General features: G+C 41.3%; 1 protein-coding gene across 1 annotated transcript; it reads left to right on the top strand.

Annotated features, from left to right (window-relative positions):
- Nucleotides 1-334: 334 nt before the first annotated feature.
- On the top strand, nt 335-17,241 carry rimkla (ribosomal modification protein rimK-like family member A). Its single transcript, XM_040047462.1, has 5 exons — nt 335-1,127; nt 8,705-8,935; nt 10,595-10,681; nt 12,501-12,704; nt 13,366-17,241. Exons 1-5 carry the CDS (start codon nt 965-967, stop codon nt 13,884-13,886), a joined length of 1,206 nt encoding a protein of 401 aa, XP_039903396.1. The 5' UTR covers nt 335-964; the 3' UTR covers nt 13,887-17,241.

The raw sequence follows: 17,241 nt of genomic DNA, 5'->3' as shown, positions 1-17,241 counted from the left end.
CGACTATTTGTCTGTCAAAAAGGAGTCTTTAGAAATCTCCCGAGTGTGTGATAAAAGAAAGGGAAGGTGAGAATTTAGTAGCTTGTGATGACCTTGTTTCATTTCCTGCCACTTCAGCTTAGAGACAGCGCTGTCGGCATTCGCCAGACCCCCTCGCCGGTCTGGTCTGAACCGGTTCGGAAAGTGCGCGGTCTCGTGCGCTCTGCAGACGTCTCTTGCTGAACTGCGGAGCGCGCGATCCCTCCAGGCTCGGCCCCCCTAGTCTTCCCTCATTGGTTGGCATTATAGCGGCTCGCCCACATCTTCCGCGTGCTTTTTGGGCAGTGATACAATTCGCGAGCTGCGATTGGTTACATCCTCTCGAAACCTTTGTTTTGGGGCAGGCCCCGATAACCGTGCACGGGCATGCGGATAAGTGGAGTTGTAAACGAAGCGTGTGCACTTTTCAGCACCAATACCTCGTGGATAGCAGCCAAACCTATAGAAAAAAATAGTTGTTCGGGTTAGTTTATTGTAAAAAAGCCGACAGCTTTGCTGTTTGCAGCACTAAACAGCCGCTGTGAACGCGGGGATTTTTTTTTTGCTAGCAGCTCTGACCCGGCTAACGGAAATACAAAGCGCCAAAGCTCGTGCTTTGTTTGCCCTGGTGGCAAGAGCTGCATCCCCACATTTTTGCGGGTAAAACCGTAGTTCTCTCTTCGCGCTGTCGAATTAGCTCGGTGTGTGCTCAACAAACTGCACCAGCGAAAGACTAAATGGCAGGAAGTGAAAGGAAACAAAGGTGATAAAGAAGACTATTTGTCCAAGTCGGTTCGGTCCAAACAGTGGTTGTAGCCGCCGAGGTCTCCATTGTGTGACCATCTCCGCCTGACCCTCGAATCCCGCGCTGCCACCGGTCACCTACTGCCTCCACGCCCACAGCTGTTGTATTTTCAAACGGATTTCTTTTTCAAACAACGTGAAAATGTGTTCTCGAGTTTGGTTCTTGACCGACCGGCGCATCAGCCAGGAGTATCCACAAGTCCAGATCCTCCGGGCGCTGAAGGAGCACTGCGCCGACGAGGACGTAGAATTCCGCTACCTCCTCATGGATCAAATCGTGCTGACGATCTGCGAGGGCCAGCTAGGCAAGTACCACACAATCGATGCGCGGTCGTAAAACGATATATAGTTTGGTTTTCTTGTTTTATTTGAGATCCGTATAGATGGTAGACTTTAATTGTTTGGAGGGGGTTGCACACAGCTTGAATACAGAGCGAGGGGTTGGCTCGGTCTGCCTGTTTGCAAGGAAGCGAAGTGTAAGCATGGCCGTGACCGCCTAACCTACTTTTCCAGCTAGACTGCCTCCAGAAGGGGAAGGATGACGCTTGATTTAATTTCGCTGAATTCGCTGCAATCCCGGCAATTGCAAATTATCTGAATTACCCGGGCAATAAAAGCTAAAAGAAAAATGTGTTTAAATACCACAGAGACCTAGTTATTGGATAAGAGGCATTCATCAGTGAGCTGTTGTAATTTTGCTACAGATTGCGTCTCTTGATAGCTCAGGCTGTAGGTTGTGTTATTATTTATTTTATTTTTATTTTATGTATATAAACATTGAATCATTTAAAATAGTTAAAATTGACTCCCTGAGTAATAGTTAACAAAAAGAAAAAGAATAGGACATTCACACTAAATGCAGGTAAATGACAAGAAAATCTTTATGGCGCCCATATCGGGATTTTTTGTTATTACCTTATACTGAAACGGTGAGGGTGAAAACTGCCACCAGATATAAACATGCATCAACTTGTTCTGGCATTTTAGGGTTTTCTGTACATATTACAATATTTATACAACCAACGTGATCACCTATTTTTAACTTTTTTTCCTTCTTTTATTTTCATTTTGAGCTGCTTTGTCCGAAACACACGTGATTCTGAGTGTCATGTAAGGATAACATTTCATAGAAATGACTAGGGAGGCCTCAATAAAGTGATGGCAACAGCAGGAGCTCCTAACAAACAGACGAACAGGGAATTTGTCAGGCTGGTGTGAAGTGGGGATATGTCACAAGATGAGAGGAGATGTGTGAAGGTCTCAATTAACACACAGATGTTAATTGAGACTATGTTAAAAACATATAATTTTAGGCTGACATTAGTGCCTGCTGAAAAATGGCAATGGTTAAGAATGTGGGAAGGGTGTCCCTTACTGCACTGTTACATTAAACCGCTGTATTGTACGGCTCAGTCAAGCCAGGCTTTACACTTTAAATAGGATTTTACATGCAAACAGATGGGCATTTAAGTGGCAGGCATTACATTAAGAAGTTACAAATAATCACACATGTTATAGCACAGCCCACAAAATAATTACCAAGATAAATATAGTCTGGAGCTAACAATTTTCGACATATATACTCTGTACCCTGCACATTTTTAAATGCAGGTGGACAGCTGTCCAACTGTATAGCTTAACAAGCTTCACATGAGCAAGGCAGTTAACATGGCTTGTAGTTCGTAATCTGCCTAAAGTAAATGTCTTCTGAGCCTTGGCTTGACATCACAGATTAACAGCCAGTGAACAGATTGGTTGTGCTGTGGGATTTCTACACCGGAAGCCTCAGGATACATGGCCAGATGCTTGGATCCTGTAGTGCATTTTTTGTTTATGCACCTGGCAATAAATGCAGTTTTGTTGTTTGTTTGGTTTTTTTTTTTAAGATATGGATTAACGCTCACTGGATTACAGATTCTCTGAAGTTGCAACACAACTAACATATCTGTATCTATAGCTTGTTTTTTGTATCCTTCCAGGCCGAATGGGCTGTCATTTGTGTTAGCATAACACAGCAGTAGGGCAGGGCGATATGGCCAAAAATATTTATCACGATATATATTTGAAAATTTGCGATGACGATATAACTGACGATATAATTTCTGCGAGACAAAATACAACTCCACAACTTTACTAGCACAAAAAAACCCCATCCATTTATTTTCACTTAAACAAGCAGCTGTATTTTTATGTGCATTAAAGCTATATAAACATTTAACAGTTTAAAGTTTAACCAAAAGGCATTTCCAGTAGAAATGGGCTGACATATCCTGAGCATAACCATGTATAATATCCACTGAAGTTAAAAAGAGATGCTTTGCTACATTAAACTGCAGTGTGCCAAATAAAAAAGTCAAATATGGAATTTTCCGACCATAAGGTGCACGGGATTATAAGGCAACAAAGCAGTCAGATAAATCAAACTTTATTCAACTCATTCTTGTTGCTTCTTCCGCTTCTGTACCATTGATTCGTTAATGCTGTATTCTGTCACAGCTGCTCTATTCCCATGTTGTTGCAGTATATTAATCACTAACCTTCTATTGTGGATGGATTATCTCAGTTGTTCTCCTGACTGAAATTTGGTCCGTTTACAGCATCCTGCTATGCGATTGCATTTGTCTCTGCATCATCAGGAACCTTCACGTTAACTTTTATCGAGTGGAAAAGTGTTAGCGTTCATCCTCCAGCTTCACTGTTTATGTTATGCTAACACAGCTGTGTCGCTAGCGATCACGTAGCACATCATTAAATACCAGCTAGCCCAACTTCAGTAACCCTACAAACGTCACTGCTGTGTAGCTTCCTGTCTTCATTTATGTTGGAAGTGATAGCAGAGCTGTACGTTTGATTTTTTTCAGAAATCTCTCAGTCAGAACATGCTATATCATGCTTAGGTAACTAGCGAAACTAGCGAGCTAACTTCCGCTATCTTCCTGCTAACTTCTAACTAAATGTAATGAATTCTGTTTTCATGGATGCCTGGATGTTAAACATCATAGTTACACCTGGTAAAGCAGCAACGCTGATCGTTTTATTAAAGATGGAAGAATTTAGACAGTTTTTAACTGTCAGTGATGTTCATTTGACTTCGGGACCTTAGAGGACGGAGTTTAGGACCCAGATTACTCCCAGATTTACGAGCATCTTAGTCCGACAAATACGGCAATAACGCTTGCATGTTCTACAACAAAAATGTGTTTTGTTGTGTATCTGACGGACAAACACCAAACCAGTTAGGTTGCACCATTTTCACAAACTAATTCTGGTTCATCCGTTTCACTCAACAATCTGCTTTCCCCATTCTCATTCTCCGTTACCGCCGTGCTTTTGGTTTTTTTTGGCACCGCGCATGCGCGTTTTACCCATATTCTATCGCAATATTTCATTTTCTCATCGTTGCCTAGCATTGTACCGGTATTACCTGAACGGTATAATATGGCCCAGCCCTACACAGCAGTGCCATAGGCAAATGTGGAACAAACGCTTAAGGATATAACAGCTACATTTCGAGTTAGAGCAAAGCAGTTGGTCTTGTTTCTACACTGAAAACACAAGTGATATTTCACTGTAAGTGTAATTAGTACTACGTGTTCCTCCATTTCTGTGTGTTGTTTTGATCAAATTTACGCATTTGTATGTCCAGTTTACATTGAACATATTAGTACATCCTACTCAAAATCCAGTGAAGTTATTTCAGCAAAATTTGTATGACAGAAAACATTTGAGAAACAAAAGTCCCTCATATCACAACTCATCCAGGGATGAGTTTTGACCTGTGAGGAGGCATAAACCATTTCTTCTTTTAGCTTAGGTCATAATAATGTCAAAATCATAAAACTGATAACAACTTTACAAGTAGAAGTTTTAAAGGTTTTCTTGCTTCATTTCTGCGTCATTTTTCTTTTTTTGTTTTTAGGTCAGGTTCAGGTCCACGTTTCACACTAAAGTTAATGAGTTCAGTGTGTCCCTAGGAGGAGCTATCAGTGGAGCCACCCCAACACACACGTCATTATATTTTAATGAGGAATGGTGGCCCCTCACAGCTAAACTCAGCATTTAGCAAACTGGAGGCATTTCACATCTTGTGATTGAAAAAATTAAAGATAGACTGGATCCGTGATCCATGCCAGTGGGCACACTTTTACTGAGATGAAAAATGCAACACTTCCATGTCAGTGAAGCTGGAACATTAAGGCAGGTTCGGTATCTTAATTTACCAACTGAGAGCAAGAGCAACAACAGACACTAGGGTTTGGATAGAATTTTTGTGTGGCTGTTTATGAATCACAGACTCTACATTTTATGGGAAAAGAGTCCTTTTGATGAACAGTATTGCTGTTTACTTGATATGCATCACAGAGTGGTTGTTAATTATTGTGCATTTGATAAAAGAAGTGAGTTCCTGCACTAAATAAGGGCTATGTGATGGCTCTTTATCACAGAAATGCTGCATATCTCTGGTGCTTACCTCATAGAATCTTAGTGCAAAAATTAACAGTTACACTTTATCAGTGTTTAGCAAATGTTGCATTTTCAGATAATAAAAACAGTGCATAAACATTTTTGGTGTGTTGCATGATTGCATATGTTTTCCTCCAGGAAAACGGCTTGTTTGTCAATTAGCCAACAGGATCTCATTTGCATGTTTTTGCATGTGGCCTGGAAAGGGTTAATTTGCATTTTATTAGGTTTGACAAAAAGGCTCACAGTTTTTCCATGGCAACACATGGCAACATCTTTATGTCGCATGCTAGAGTTAAGATATTTAGTTATGGCTTGTTGTGTAACTCACACCCTAAAAACTACCTGAAAACGTTATTCCTCGAATGGTAGAGACTAGTATGGCTTAGCTTTTCTTTTTATATATGGTCATTCTGCAAATCGGCAGTTGTCTGTGTAATTTGCATGGTTGCAGTAGCCAAAGAGAAAACTGTCTGCTCTATGATTACTGGGTTTTTTTTACCCTTCCAATTTCATACTTTCTGATCCTGATAGATGTTGATGAACAAAGCCAAAAACAATGAAATGGTGGTGAGGCATTACCACCACCTCTGATTTTTGTCTGACATACAACATGACTGACATGCCACCAAAGACAGTCATTGCATGCCATACAGAAGAAGCAGTGCCTAGAGCAGGGGTGGGGAACTCCAGTGTCCTGCAGGTTTTAGATATCACCCTGGGTCAATACACATGAATCAAATGATTAGTTCATTACCAGACCTCTGGAGAACGTCAAGAGATGTTGAGGAGGTAATTTAGCCATTTAAATTAGCTGTGTTAGATCAAGGATACATCTAAAACCTGCAGGATACTGGCCCTTGAGGCCTGGAGATCCCCACCCCTGTCCTAGAGCAACAAAGAGCCAGATCTAAACTGCTCTAGTTTTATCAGCACATCCGGATGGCAATGAAGGAGAAATTGAAAAGATAGCTCTTATATAAATAGTATAGAATATATATGGCATAATTCGTGTGAGAATTTCTCAGTAGCAGATTTCATGTTTTTGCTGACAAGCTGTTTGGCCTTGTCTTTGTCAAAATGTAAGTCACATGATTCATCTTGTCTGCCTCAAGTGCTGCACAATCCAAATGTTGCAGTGGACCTACATTAAATGTTCTTGTCTGATCTGTGCTTTTGATAAAAGATCTGCAAATAGACACAAAGCATGGTTGCCCCAAAACCAGACCACAAGAAACTGTTGTCTCAGTGGGCTAATGCAAGAGGATGCACAGACTGCATTCCGGACAAACAGCCAAACACTTTCACAGCATTTGTAAGCCTGCTTTGTGATGTTGCAGTGGCATGCATAGAATGCTTGTTAGCTTTGTCCTGCGGACTGAAAATGTTATATATAATGTTATTGTTTTTTTAAAATTGTTTTTTGTATTACAATCATCTTGAACAAATTGAGTCTTTGCTTCTCCTCAACCTGTCCTTACTTGTCTGTAGTGACAAAGAGGCGGTGCAAACAGAAACATCTGAAAGCTTGAAGTGCTGACATACATATACATATATCACAAAAAACCATGCTGTAATTATTGTACACCAGGACTTCGGATAGTTTTTGCAGTGGTCACATGACAGTCAGTGCGGCGCGCGCAAGCAATTGCACAGATGAATAGGAATGATTCATCCGGGTGCCTCGCCGGTCTCTGTTTGGTCCCCCTGGAGATGGAGACGAGCACTGTGGATACTGTCTGTCGAAAACCATGAGACCACATCCCCTGACGCTTCTCACTGTAACACCACTCACATTGCACTCAGTGGCTGCACAATAAGAGCAGTGTGTCTTAAGCGCTAAATAGGGCTGTAGCAATAGTGAATCCTCCTGCTTTAACACTGAGACTGTGAGGAGGAGGAGGAGGAGGAGAGAAAGGGAGGGGTGGGGTTCTTTTCATGGCTTCATACTCCTTTTTTAATGCGCCACATTTTCTCTCTCCCCTTGTTCCCTTTCTCTGTGTTTGCTAGAACATACCTAGCCCTTTCATACCAGCTGCATTTCTCGTTTCACTTCTTTTTACCCGTCTGCGGACACAATGACCCTAAAGGAGTGTATGTAAGATGTGCATTGTGCAGGCGGGTTGCATGTTAATAGCTAGGTGTCGGTTGTTATTATGCATGCAGCAGCTTCTTTTGACCTCTGATGATCTTAGCCAGGGTCATTACCGCTATTGTGAGCCTAAGATGGCTGAAATTCACATCATGGTTGAGGCTAAGTGCTGGGCTAGTGTTCAGTGTGTCTCCTCGCTTCTTTTTTGTACTTGAAGTTCCTGCTATAGCACAAAGGTACACATTTGTCATAGTTCAGTGTTCTGTCCATTTGCAATTGAGCCTAAAAAATCTGACAGCCTGGCTATGCTTCATAAGGCTAATGAATGTTGAAATTAGCCGGATTTGTAGCATTTATAGAAAAAAATATGAAGTCTGTCTAACACCAGCTTTATTGTCCCCATCACAACGTGCAAGCCTTTTCATTTATTTCTCCCCTGTTTTTTATGGCTTATGATTTCAGAGCTGAATTGAAATGACCCATTCAGAAGCGTTCACTTAGCCTATTATAGTTACTTAGCTCTCATTTGCATAATAAAAGTGATGTCAAGTTAATGAAAACCAGTGTCTTTTTGACTTTCAGCAGGACAGACATTTAAGACCACACATTTAAGATCTTAGATATCTTGGATTTATCAGGCTGTTTTTAAGCACAGTTTTCTTATGTTTGATTAAATTTAAGATTATTACCCTTGAGCTTTCTTTTGCGAGCCCACTGCCCTACATAGGGACAAAATAGTATAAAGTGTCAGTATGTCAGTAACGATACCTGTCACTCACTCTAGGAGGAAGAAGTGTAAATGTAACTGTAAATGTGCATGGGCAAGAAGTACATATTTATATCAGTAGGTACTGCAGGTTTAAATGGCTTAAATTTACCAGCATTGGAGGTGGCTGGCCTGGTCACATGGCCCGGCCTCGTTAGATTTGTGTGATGACTAAAGGAAAAGTGTCATCAAACACTTAGATGATGGATGGAGTCTTACTGAGAACTTTCACATTGTTTCTAGGGTTGCATATGACTTTCAGGAAGAATTTGGAGCTATTAACAGTGACACATTCATTTGTTGTCTTGAAAATAGAAAAAACAGGCCAGATGTCGGCTGCTGGTTCTGGTTCCATGAGTTTCAGAAACAGATAAGAAAACGGTATTTATCAAACATTTGTACAGCAACTCAGAACAATAATCTGAAGAACTTCATATATGTATGAGGTTGTTGACCAACAATCAAATAAATGAATTAATTTTTAACAAATCACAGGAGTGTTTTTCTAAATATACATTTCTCTATTTACCCCTCCTGTCATTTCCCCTCCACCGTTACAGGACTGCGAGCAGAGCAGGAATTGGTGACATCTTACCCACAGGTGGTGATGGTGCGAGTACCCACGCCCTGGGTTCAGTCAGATAGTGACATCACTGTGCTCCGCCACCTGGAGAAGATGGGTTGCCGGCTGATCAACAGGCCCCAGGCCATACTCAACTGTGTCAACAAGTTTTGGACGTTTCAAGAACTAGCTGGGCATGGGGTGCCTCTTCCTGACACCTTCTCTTACGGTAAATCAGTACTAGACTGTCCTTAAGCTATTTTCACACATGAACATCACATAGACTTTGTAGCAAACATGTTAAAAACTAGCTAAGAAGCGCTCCAGTGCAGTGTGATTAGGTCACACTTACACCTTTGTTTTCAGCTCTAGAAATTTTGTTCATTCGTTCAGCGTGTGTGAAAATGGCTTAAGTATAACATGAATACATGTGCAGCGAACCCCATTTTATTGTTTGTGGAAGTACTTACATATATATAATGCAGGGACTCTATGTCCACACTGCATATAAGATAAATGCAGAAATAAACACAGATAACCAGGTGAGGTGTCGGTCACAGTGATCATCACTGTTTGCCCGGTGATGTTAAAACCGGGTGAAACTGAAGTTTAATGGAAAACAAAACCGATACTGTCTGAGTAAACGCAAATGCACACACATAGGTAGTAAAACTGCATCATCTACAGTCAAATCGGCATTTGTTCAAGCAGCAGTGATGTCATTATCAGGTGTGTTTTACATTTAAATCACATAATTTGCATCACAGGCTTCTGTCCGCATACATGTGGAGCAGTCAGACATATATGGGTGAATCCACATAGTTGTCCTTCAAACCTTTTGATTGTTTTAATACTCACAACATCTGTGAAAACAGTGTTTAAACTAGTGCTAAGAAACACAGGATAGCCAAACAAAAACAACAGGCTGCTGTTTTAGTCGTTGTTCTTGTTGATTTTCTCGGACAAATCAACGGCAGACGAAAAGGTGTATATATATATATTTCTCCGCGGTTTGCACGAAAATCCACCGTGAGAGCAGAAAAAAGGACACAGACTGAGTGAGAGAGAAAGGAAAAAAGAAAGAAAGCGGAGGGAGTGTTTGGCCTACATTCCATCCGTTTCTCTGCACAGTAGGCCAGGCGATGCATGCAGAGCAGCTGGAGAGCTTATGTAACACCCCCCCCCCCCCCTCAACCGTACTCACACGCACACACCCCACCTAACACTCCCCTTCTGATTTTTCAAAATAAAAGACGTAAATTCCCCTCACTCCTTTTCTCTTCTATCTCAGCAGCTTATGATCGGAACAACATTTGGTGTCCAGTCTCTCTTACTCTGAACTTTGTCTTCTTTCACCCCTTGTCATTGAAAGCACATGTGAAGCAGTGCATCGGAAAAAAGCCACGTGACAGGGTAGTTCACATCTGCTCAGTTCACTGAATGGAGCATAGAGACACAGGAAAAGCAATGAAGACTATATTATTAAAAATATTTCTACATGTTTTTTTATTTAAAAATGTATTTTTAACACATTTTAATCACCTCTCACGCCAGAGCACAGAAAGCTTAAGCACATCTGTTGCTACAGGCTGCTGTTATAAATCAGTGTCAGATACGGTCAGCTGCTTCACATTAATGCCTCCTTCACTGACTCCTCTGTTCCACTCTTATGAATCAAGCAGCAAATAAACGCTCAGGACAGCACTCCTACAGCCTCGCTGTTTTGAGTCATTTCTGTTTCCATAGCAACATGCTACATTCGCTCTCCTGCCCTGCAAAGTTGGCTGTAACGTGTGAACCATGCTATCAAACCAAGGACAGCATTTTAATATATTCTACGTGTGTCCTCCGTTTGTGTATGTGTGTGCGTGCGTGGAAAATTTCCTAGGTGGACACGACAACTTCCGGAAGATGATTGACGAGGCTGAGCCACTGGGCTACCCGGTGGTAGTGAAGAATGCACGTGGCCACAGAGGTAAAACAATCACCCAGTACTTCCTGTCATCCATTCTGGTCACAACGCCATAACTCAAAATCTGTACACTGCAACTCCCTCATGGGAGCTCAGTCCACTCTTATATGAAATTCTCTGGCAGACTGTTAAATGATTAGCACTGCGGTGCCGCATCAAACTCAAAACAGAAGCTCTTAATGCTTGCAGTGTGGTCATCCGGTCACTTATTTTAGTTTATGGTTAACAAGTTGATCTCAGTTTCCTCTTTTTGACTGAATACACAAGAGGCTTGTGTGGGAAGGTTTGAAGCTTTGGCATTAATGTTGTGCTTCCAAGAGATCAGCCCCGGTCTGAACCATTAGCCCTTTCCTATTCATAGTTATTGACAGTCGCTGCTATTGTGTGAAGGAATAACAATGGTCTTTGCTGGCCCAGGCTGCCATCACAGCACATTGTTTAGGAAAGCAGTCACTGGTCAACCACTAACTTGACCCTTTTTATGGCGTTAGGCGTCTGGAGGGCTGTTTTTACTCTCTCTGTGGTTGACCATTGACACGAATGAATTTCACTTTGCCCTTCCCTCTCAAGAGCACACATAAAGGAAATACTTTTTTAAAAATATTATGAATCACTGGTATTAATAATAACTTTATTTGTATAGCGCTTTTCAAAACACAGAGTTTGCTTCACGGTTTGAATAAAAGCCACAGACTAAAGATGAGTATACACATTCTGACATACAGACACATAATCAACCATAGGGTCACACATTCATTCCAGCATGCACACTGCTATAGACCTGGGAAAAAAACTCCCAAAAATAATGAGGAAAAGATTAATTTTCTCTTAATCTATAAAAAGGAATTGTCAGTAGTCATTTAAGACTACTGACAAGGAGACCCTGATCTGATGATTTGAGAAGTTGGCTGCAGTGACAAGGTCTCAGTAGCTCTTCTATACAAGCAGGGGCCTGTCCAAGTAGGGCTTTATAGGTTAATAATAGGATTGTAAAGTGGATTTAGTGTTTCACTGGCAGCCAGTGAAGGTAAACAAAAATACGTGTGATATGAGAGCAACAGCTAGTTTTTGTTAGCAGCCTTGCTTGGTGCAATCTGCAGCAACTGGAGGTGGGTTATGAAGGACTGAGAGATGCATGTGAAAAGTGAGCTGCAATGTCAAAGTCAGGAGAAAAATGAATGAGCTTAAAGATTCAAAATCCTGGTGTTGGTCAAAGATGACACCAAGGGTCTCAGCAGATGTTTTGGTGTTACTGGCAAGTGGCCTGATGTACTGACTTACCTTCTCAGTATTTTCTCAGATACGTAATGGTCACATGTCTAAAGGAGTCACAAGACCGTTATTGATGTTGTGTTTTTATTGCGTGGTGTGCACAGACACACAGCAACCACATGATTTTTCCCTCAGCAGGGGTCAGAGGTCTTGAAAATAAGAAGACAGTGCAAAGCAGTGCTAATTAAGAGAGGCAACTTCTATCCTGTGTGAGAAGCAGTTCTGTGGCTGCTCAGAGGAGTATCCTGTCATTTGTATGACATGAACTGGCATGAGACTTGGTCAGCAGAAGCAGCTACTTGTTAGCCAAGCTTTTTAGGTTTTCCACCCTCAGCTAGCACACCACAAATGACAGACCCAGCAAGCAAATTCTTTTAGTGTGGTAATATCAACACAGCTATATGTCTTCAGGCCGCCATGACATAGATCTGTTTAGATTCGACAGACTAGTAAAATATAAACCTTAAAAACTAGCCCTTCCTTCCTTCCTTCCTTCCTTCCTTCCTTCCTTCCTTCCTTCCTTCCTTAATCTTGTGTCCCCTTTGCTTAGGCAAGGCTGTGTTCCTGGCACGGGACAAACACCACCTGACGGACCTTTGCCACGTGATCCGCCACGAAACCCCCTACCTATTTCAGGAGTACGTCAAGGAGTCGCACGGCCGTGATGTGCGGGTTGTCCTAGTGGGCGGCCGTATCATCGGCTCCATGCTGCGTTGCTCCACTGATGGTCGCATGCAGAGCAACTGCTCCTTGGGTAGGCAGACATTAAATTACTGAATTATTTCCACGGTCATGGTAAAACTCTCCTCATGTTTGAAAGTCATGTGGTTAAGTGGTATCACTGTTTGAGAACAAGAGCTCTTCTATTTATTATTTACATTTAGATATGGCGTAATTTTTAAAGATCATTTTTATCTTTTAGGTTCCCAATGGAAAAATTATCTTTAAAAAAATATGAACTTAGTGATAAGTAAAGTATACGCGAGTAGAAATGCTTCAGAACTTAACTTTGGGAAAGTGTGCGAAATCAACAGGCTTGTCCTGAATCAACCCTGGAGCGTTCCAGCTGAGGAGACTGATCTTCACTGTCAGAGGATGAACGTTTTAGTTTAGCTGAGGCTGTAATATACTGTGACATATTTAGGACATCAGTCATCACAGTCTTCTGCATTCCTGTAGCAAATCTCTTTGACACTTCTAGGGTGAATTTGATGTGGTATTTAATTGTGAAATTAAATATTGAAAATAACCAGAAAACATTAAAGGATCCTAAGTTGTCCCCACGTCATTTTTTTATATAATTGCTCTTGATTTATAAAAGATTAGTTGCTTTTTGACTATCATGAAGTCTCGTGAAAGAATTGTAAATTGTGGTTCGTACTAATAAGCCTGATTGTTCCTTCTTGAATTGTCAGGTGGTGTAGGCATGATGTGCCCCCTGAGTGAGGAGGGCAAGCAGCTGGCCATCAAGGTGTCTAACATCCTGGGCATGGATGTGTGCGGCATTGACCTCCTGCAGCTCAACGATGGCTCGTTTGTGGTTTGCGAGGCCAACGCAAATGTGGGCTTCATTGCTTTCGACCAGGCCTGTGGCATGGACGTAGCAGGCATTGTTGCTGACTATGTCCTGTCAATGCTCCCAAACCGCCTCACTCGCAAGATGTCTCTGCTGTCCGTCGTGTCAAGCACCAGCGAGACCAGCAGCGAGCCCGAAGTGTGCAACGTGCCTTCTGGCGGTGGCTCGCTGCCTGAAGCAGTCTGCAACATGAGCGTGGGGTCAACTTCCAGCGAGAGCGACCCAGAGCTGGCCGAGCCCTCCCAGTCGTCACCTTGCCAGTCCACAGCCCCCAGCCTGCCTGATCTCCCAGACCTAGCTGATCCAGCCTACAACTTCAACACCCTCCTTGCCAATGAGATCAAGTTATTGACTGAGTGAGCCCAAACATCTTCATGCTCTCACACAAACCCCACAAATGCATTTCAAACACACGCACACTAATGGCATCAACATTCCTTTTAAAATTTCATATCAGTCCAAAAACCATGAAAACAGAAAAGCAAAGAAAAAACTAAAACTTAGCCCTTTTCAGACATGCAATATGTAAAACTGCTGGCTTCATCAGTCCGTTAAAGTGATGGCACCCTGTCATTTAGACATTACGTAACCACTCCTCACGGCTTCATTCAGACAGAGTCATGGTGTGTTAGATATTTTTGCCATAGAGAAGTACAAAAGGCCTGCCATTTTCTTCTGATCATTTAGTTCTTTTCAATGTTATCACTAACAGCAGGTGAGTGTGTGGTGCCAAAAACGAGAGCTCTCTTCTGCTCCTCCGGATTGGAAATTGCAAAATGAATCGTAGAACAATATTTTAATATTTATGGAAATTAGATTTTTACAATTTTTTTTGCCCAATGGGGCATTTGGTAGAAGGTTGAGCAAGTCATAAAGATGTAAAGCTACGAGGGCTGAGCTTGTCCGGTTACAGTTGAGGTTTTTATGTCAAAGTGGCGAGGGTGCTCATTCACACTTGAAGGTGACACATTCATTTGCTATCAGATTAATGGAAAGAAGTGCATATCTAAAAGGGGCTGTCCTGACACATCCATGGACACAAACACTAAGACATCTCGTGCTTACACAGAAACGGAGAAAACAAACAAACAAAAAGAGATCTGAGGCTGCTCCCCTGACTCTCCTCTCTTTGCATCTCTATTCCCAAAACCAGAAACCCCACGGTCTAAACTTAAATTGCAGCATGAGGTTAGACTGGGATACAGAAATTAGTGCCAAACTGGCCTTTATGAGTTCCTGCATGGTGTTTGTGGATGGGTGAAAGCATACACCTGCCATGTTTTTAATCATCATATTATAATAACATTATTTTACATATAGTCTCTGTTGTCATATAAAAGGTTTTCTGCTGAGACTGCTGTCAGGTTTGGTGAATTGGAGGTGACATGAAGTGCTTTCAAGTAGTAGGGATGCTAGGCGCACTACTCAGTTCCAGTGCAGTGATGTAGTGCTCAAACTGAGGACACAGGAGAGGACCCGCAACCATCCTGCACTAACAGGAGCTGTAAAAGATTCATGTCAACAAGCATCAGATGTGTTTGGGTGGCAAAACTGGAATATAAAAATGAACTAACTGCTCAAATTTTTATTTGACATTCCTACATAGTATCTTTGTTTAGCCTTACCAGCAGTAGCAGTCTGCTGCTGCTAGGCCACTAAATGCCTAGCACTTTTATTATTTTCTCTCTCTCTCTTGCTAAGGTGACATATTTAGGAAAGTTTAGACAGAGTGTGAAAGCTGCATCTACACCTGCAAACAAAATATACCTCAAATAAGTGACTTCTCACTGCCATAGGATAACAGATATTCAGACATACAATACATATCAGCCAGGATCCTTGTGGTTTCAAATGGCCCCTGACATGCTTTATGTTTTTCTTTTCTTTTTATCTTTTATGTAAATATTTAGATAGTCAATTAACTTTACCATATATTTACACCCAGACAGATTAGACTGGAATAGCTGAAACAATCGCCAACAGTGATATTTTTAACAAGTTGTGGGGTAACTCTTGTGTATAGACTTTCAATATTAAAAGGCAGAGAGTGAAATTTGGTGCTAAACTTTCTGGATTTGGTTAGATGAGCCTTCTCAGCCATATCATATGTAGAACTAAGCATCCTAACCCACAAAATAATGTTGGCATAATGTACAAAAAAAAGAACCCTATATTTTTAAAGTCTTCGTAAATATAATTTAGCTTTTTTCCTTTCCTGAGAGAAGAAAAGAAAGGAAATCCAGGGATTAGAGCAGCTAAGACCTTTGTGTTTACTTTTTTTTTGTTCCTTTGAATTTACCTCCTGTATGCCTCCTTAAATGAATAACATAGCTGTAGGCTGTGCTGCGGAACCATTCACTAAGATTTAATTTACAGGTATGATCAAAAGCACAAAAATGAACCCCAAAATTGTTTCACTTGGTGACGGTCATGTTGTTAGGCTTGTATAACGCTTTGTGCCGAACACAACTCAGGGAAGCAGCCTGGATCTCAGCCCTGACCCCCAAAAAGGCATGACACATCCATCCAAGCTAGAGACATGTCTAAAACATAACACATACCTACAAGCAGACAAAATATACATAAACAACAATGAAAAAAAAGGTTGTAAACTACAGTGTAAGACTTTATGGTATATACCATGGTTAACATGCACTTTTTTTTTCCTTGCTTGTTTTATATTGTTCCTCGTTTACTTCCTAATTTATGGTATTTTTAAAGAAAAAAAAAGTGGTTTGTGTGCACTAATATTGTGTCAATAAAGTGAAACCGCTGTGAAGCTTGATTTTTTTTTTCTCCTTGTGTTGTGGGCCCAATTTACTAACTGTCTGGACTCTTAACGGCAGGCCCCTGCTGGAGGGTGCCAAATCTAAATCTGCCAGACAACCAGAAAAGGAAGCTTTTAAGTCTGCTGTCAAATGATCACAGTGTCTCCACTGAGGAAAACAACATCATTTACTCTACTGTGATGTTTGTCCAGTATCCATATGATCAAAGTATCTGACAAACTGTGAAATCCGCTGATGTCCACCCTCCTGATGCGGGAGGGCTGGTGGGTGTGCTCATCAAATCACATACTGACATAAATGCTTGTCTGGTGAACTATCTCCAGTTGTCGTCCCCCATTCTTTGAAGTATTTGTCCTTGTATCGAAACCTGCGTCATTCCACATCGTGTTCATAGGTGTAAATATAAAGATCACATATCTTTAAAAGACACGATTAGCTAGCCATAGGAAAGAGTGGAATGTTAATTTCTCTCTTCTGGCCCCTGCTTGAATTTGTATTTTATACATGATCCATCTAGCCAATGAAGGTTCACTTAACTGTGCTCCATTGACTTTAAGAATGCCAGTTCATCATCTGGTTTTCTTTGGGAACACTGTTTTAAGGATCATTTGAGGTCAAGGTCCCAATTCTGACTGATTTCTTTATGCTTGGTCTGTATAGATTACTGTTATAAAGTAAATAAACGGCATGGAAGCTACTGAAAGGAACAGGGGTACCACATGCTAGCAAAACAGGGAAGGAAACTGATTGGCCTGCATGAAAGTTGGCCAGTTTGGAACAAACATATAGGGACCTGTGGATGAGTCACTGTATATAACAACAGTGCACAAACTTAATATTTAATTCCGAACTGCTGCTAATGTATTCAGAAATTGAAAAAGGGAATATGGGAAAATCTGAGCGTTTCCGTGTTTGAAACTGAATGC

The sequence above is a fragment of the Simochromis diagramma genome, unplaced genomic scaffold, assembly GCF_900408965.1.
Source record: "Simochromis diagramma unplaced genomic scaffold, fSimDia1.1 OVJJ01000387.1, whole genome shotgun sequence".
Classification (NCBI taxonomy): Eukaryota; Metazoa; Chordata; class Actinopteri; order Cichliformes; family Cichlidae; genus Simochromis; species Simochromis diagramma.
This window is presented reverse-complemented; position numbering and strand designations above follow the sequence as displayed.

Coding starts and splice junctions, on each gene's coding strand:
- rimkla (XM_040047462.1), top strand. CDS start 965: ATGTGTTCTCGAGTTTGGTTCTTGACCGACCGGCGCATCAGCCAGGAG. Junction 8,936..10,594: donor TCCTGACACCTTCTCTTACG/GTAAATCAGTAC, acceptor AAAATTTCCTAG/GTGGACACGACAACTTCCGG. Junction 12,705..13,365: donor GCAGAGCAACTGCTCCTTGG/GTAGGCAGACAT, acceptor TTGAATTGTCAG/GTGGTGTAGGCATGATGTGC.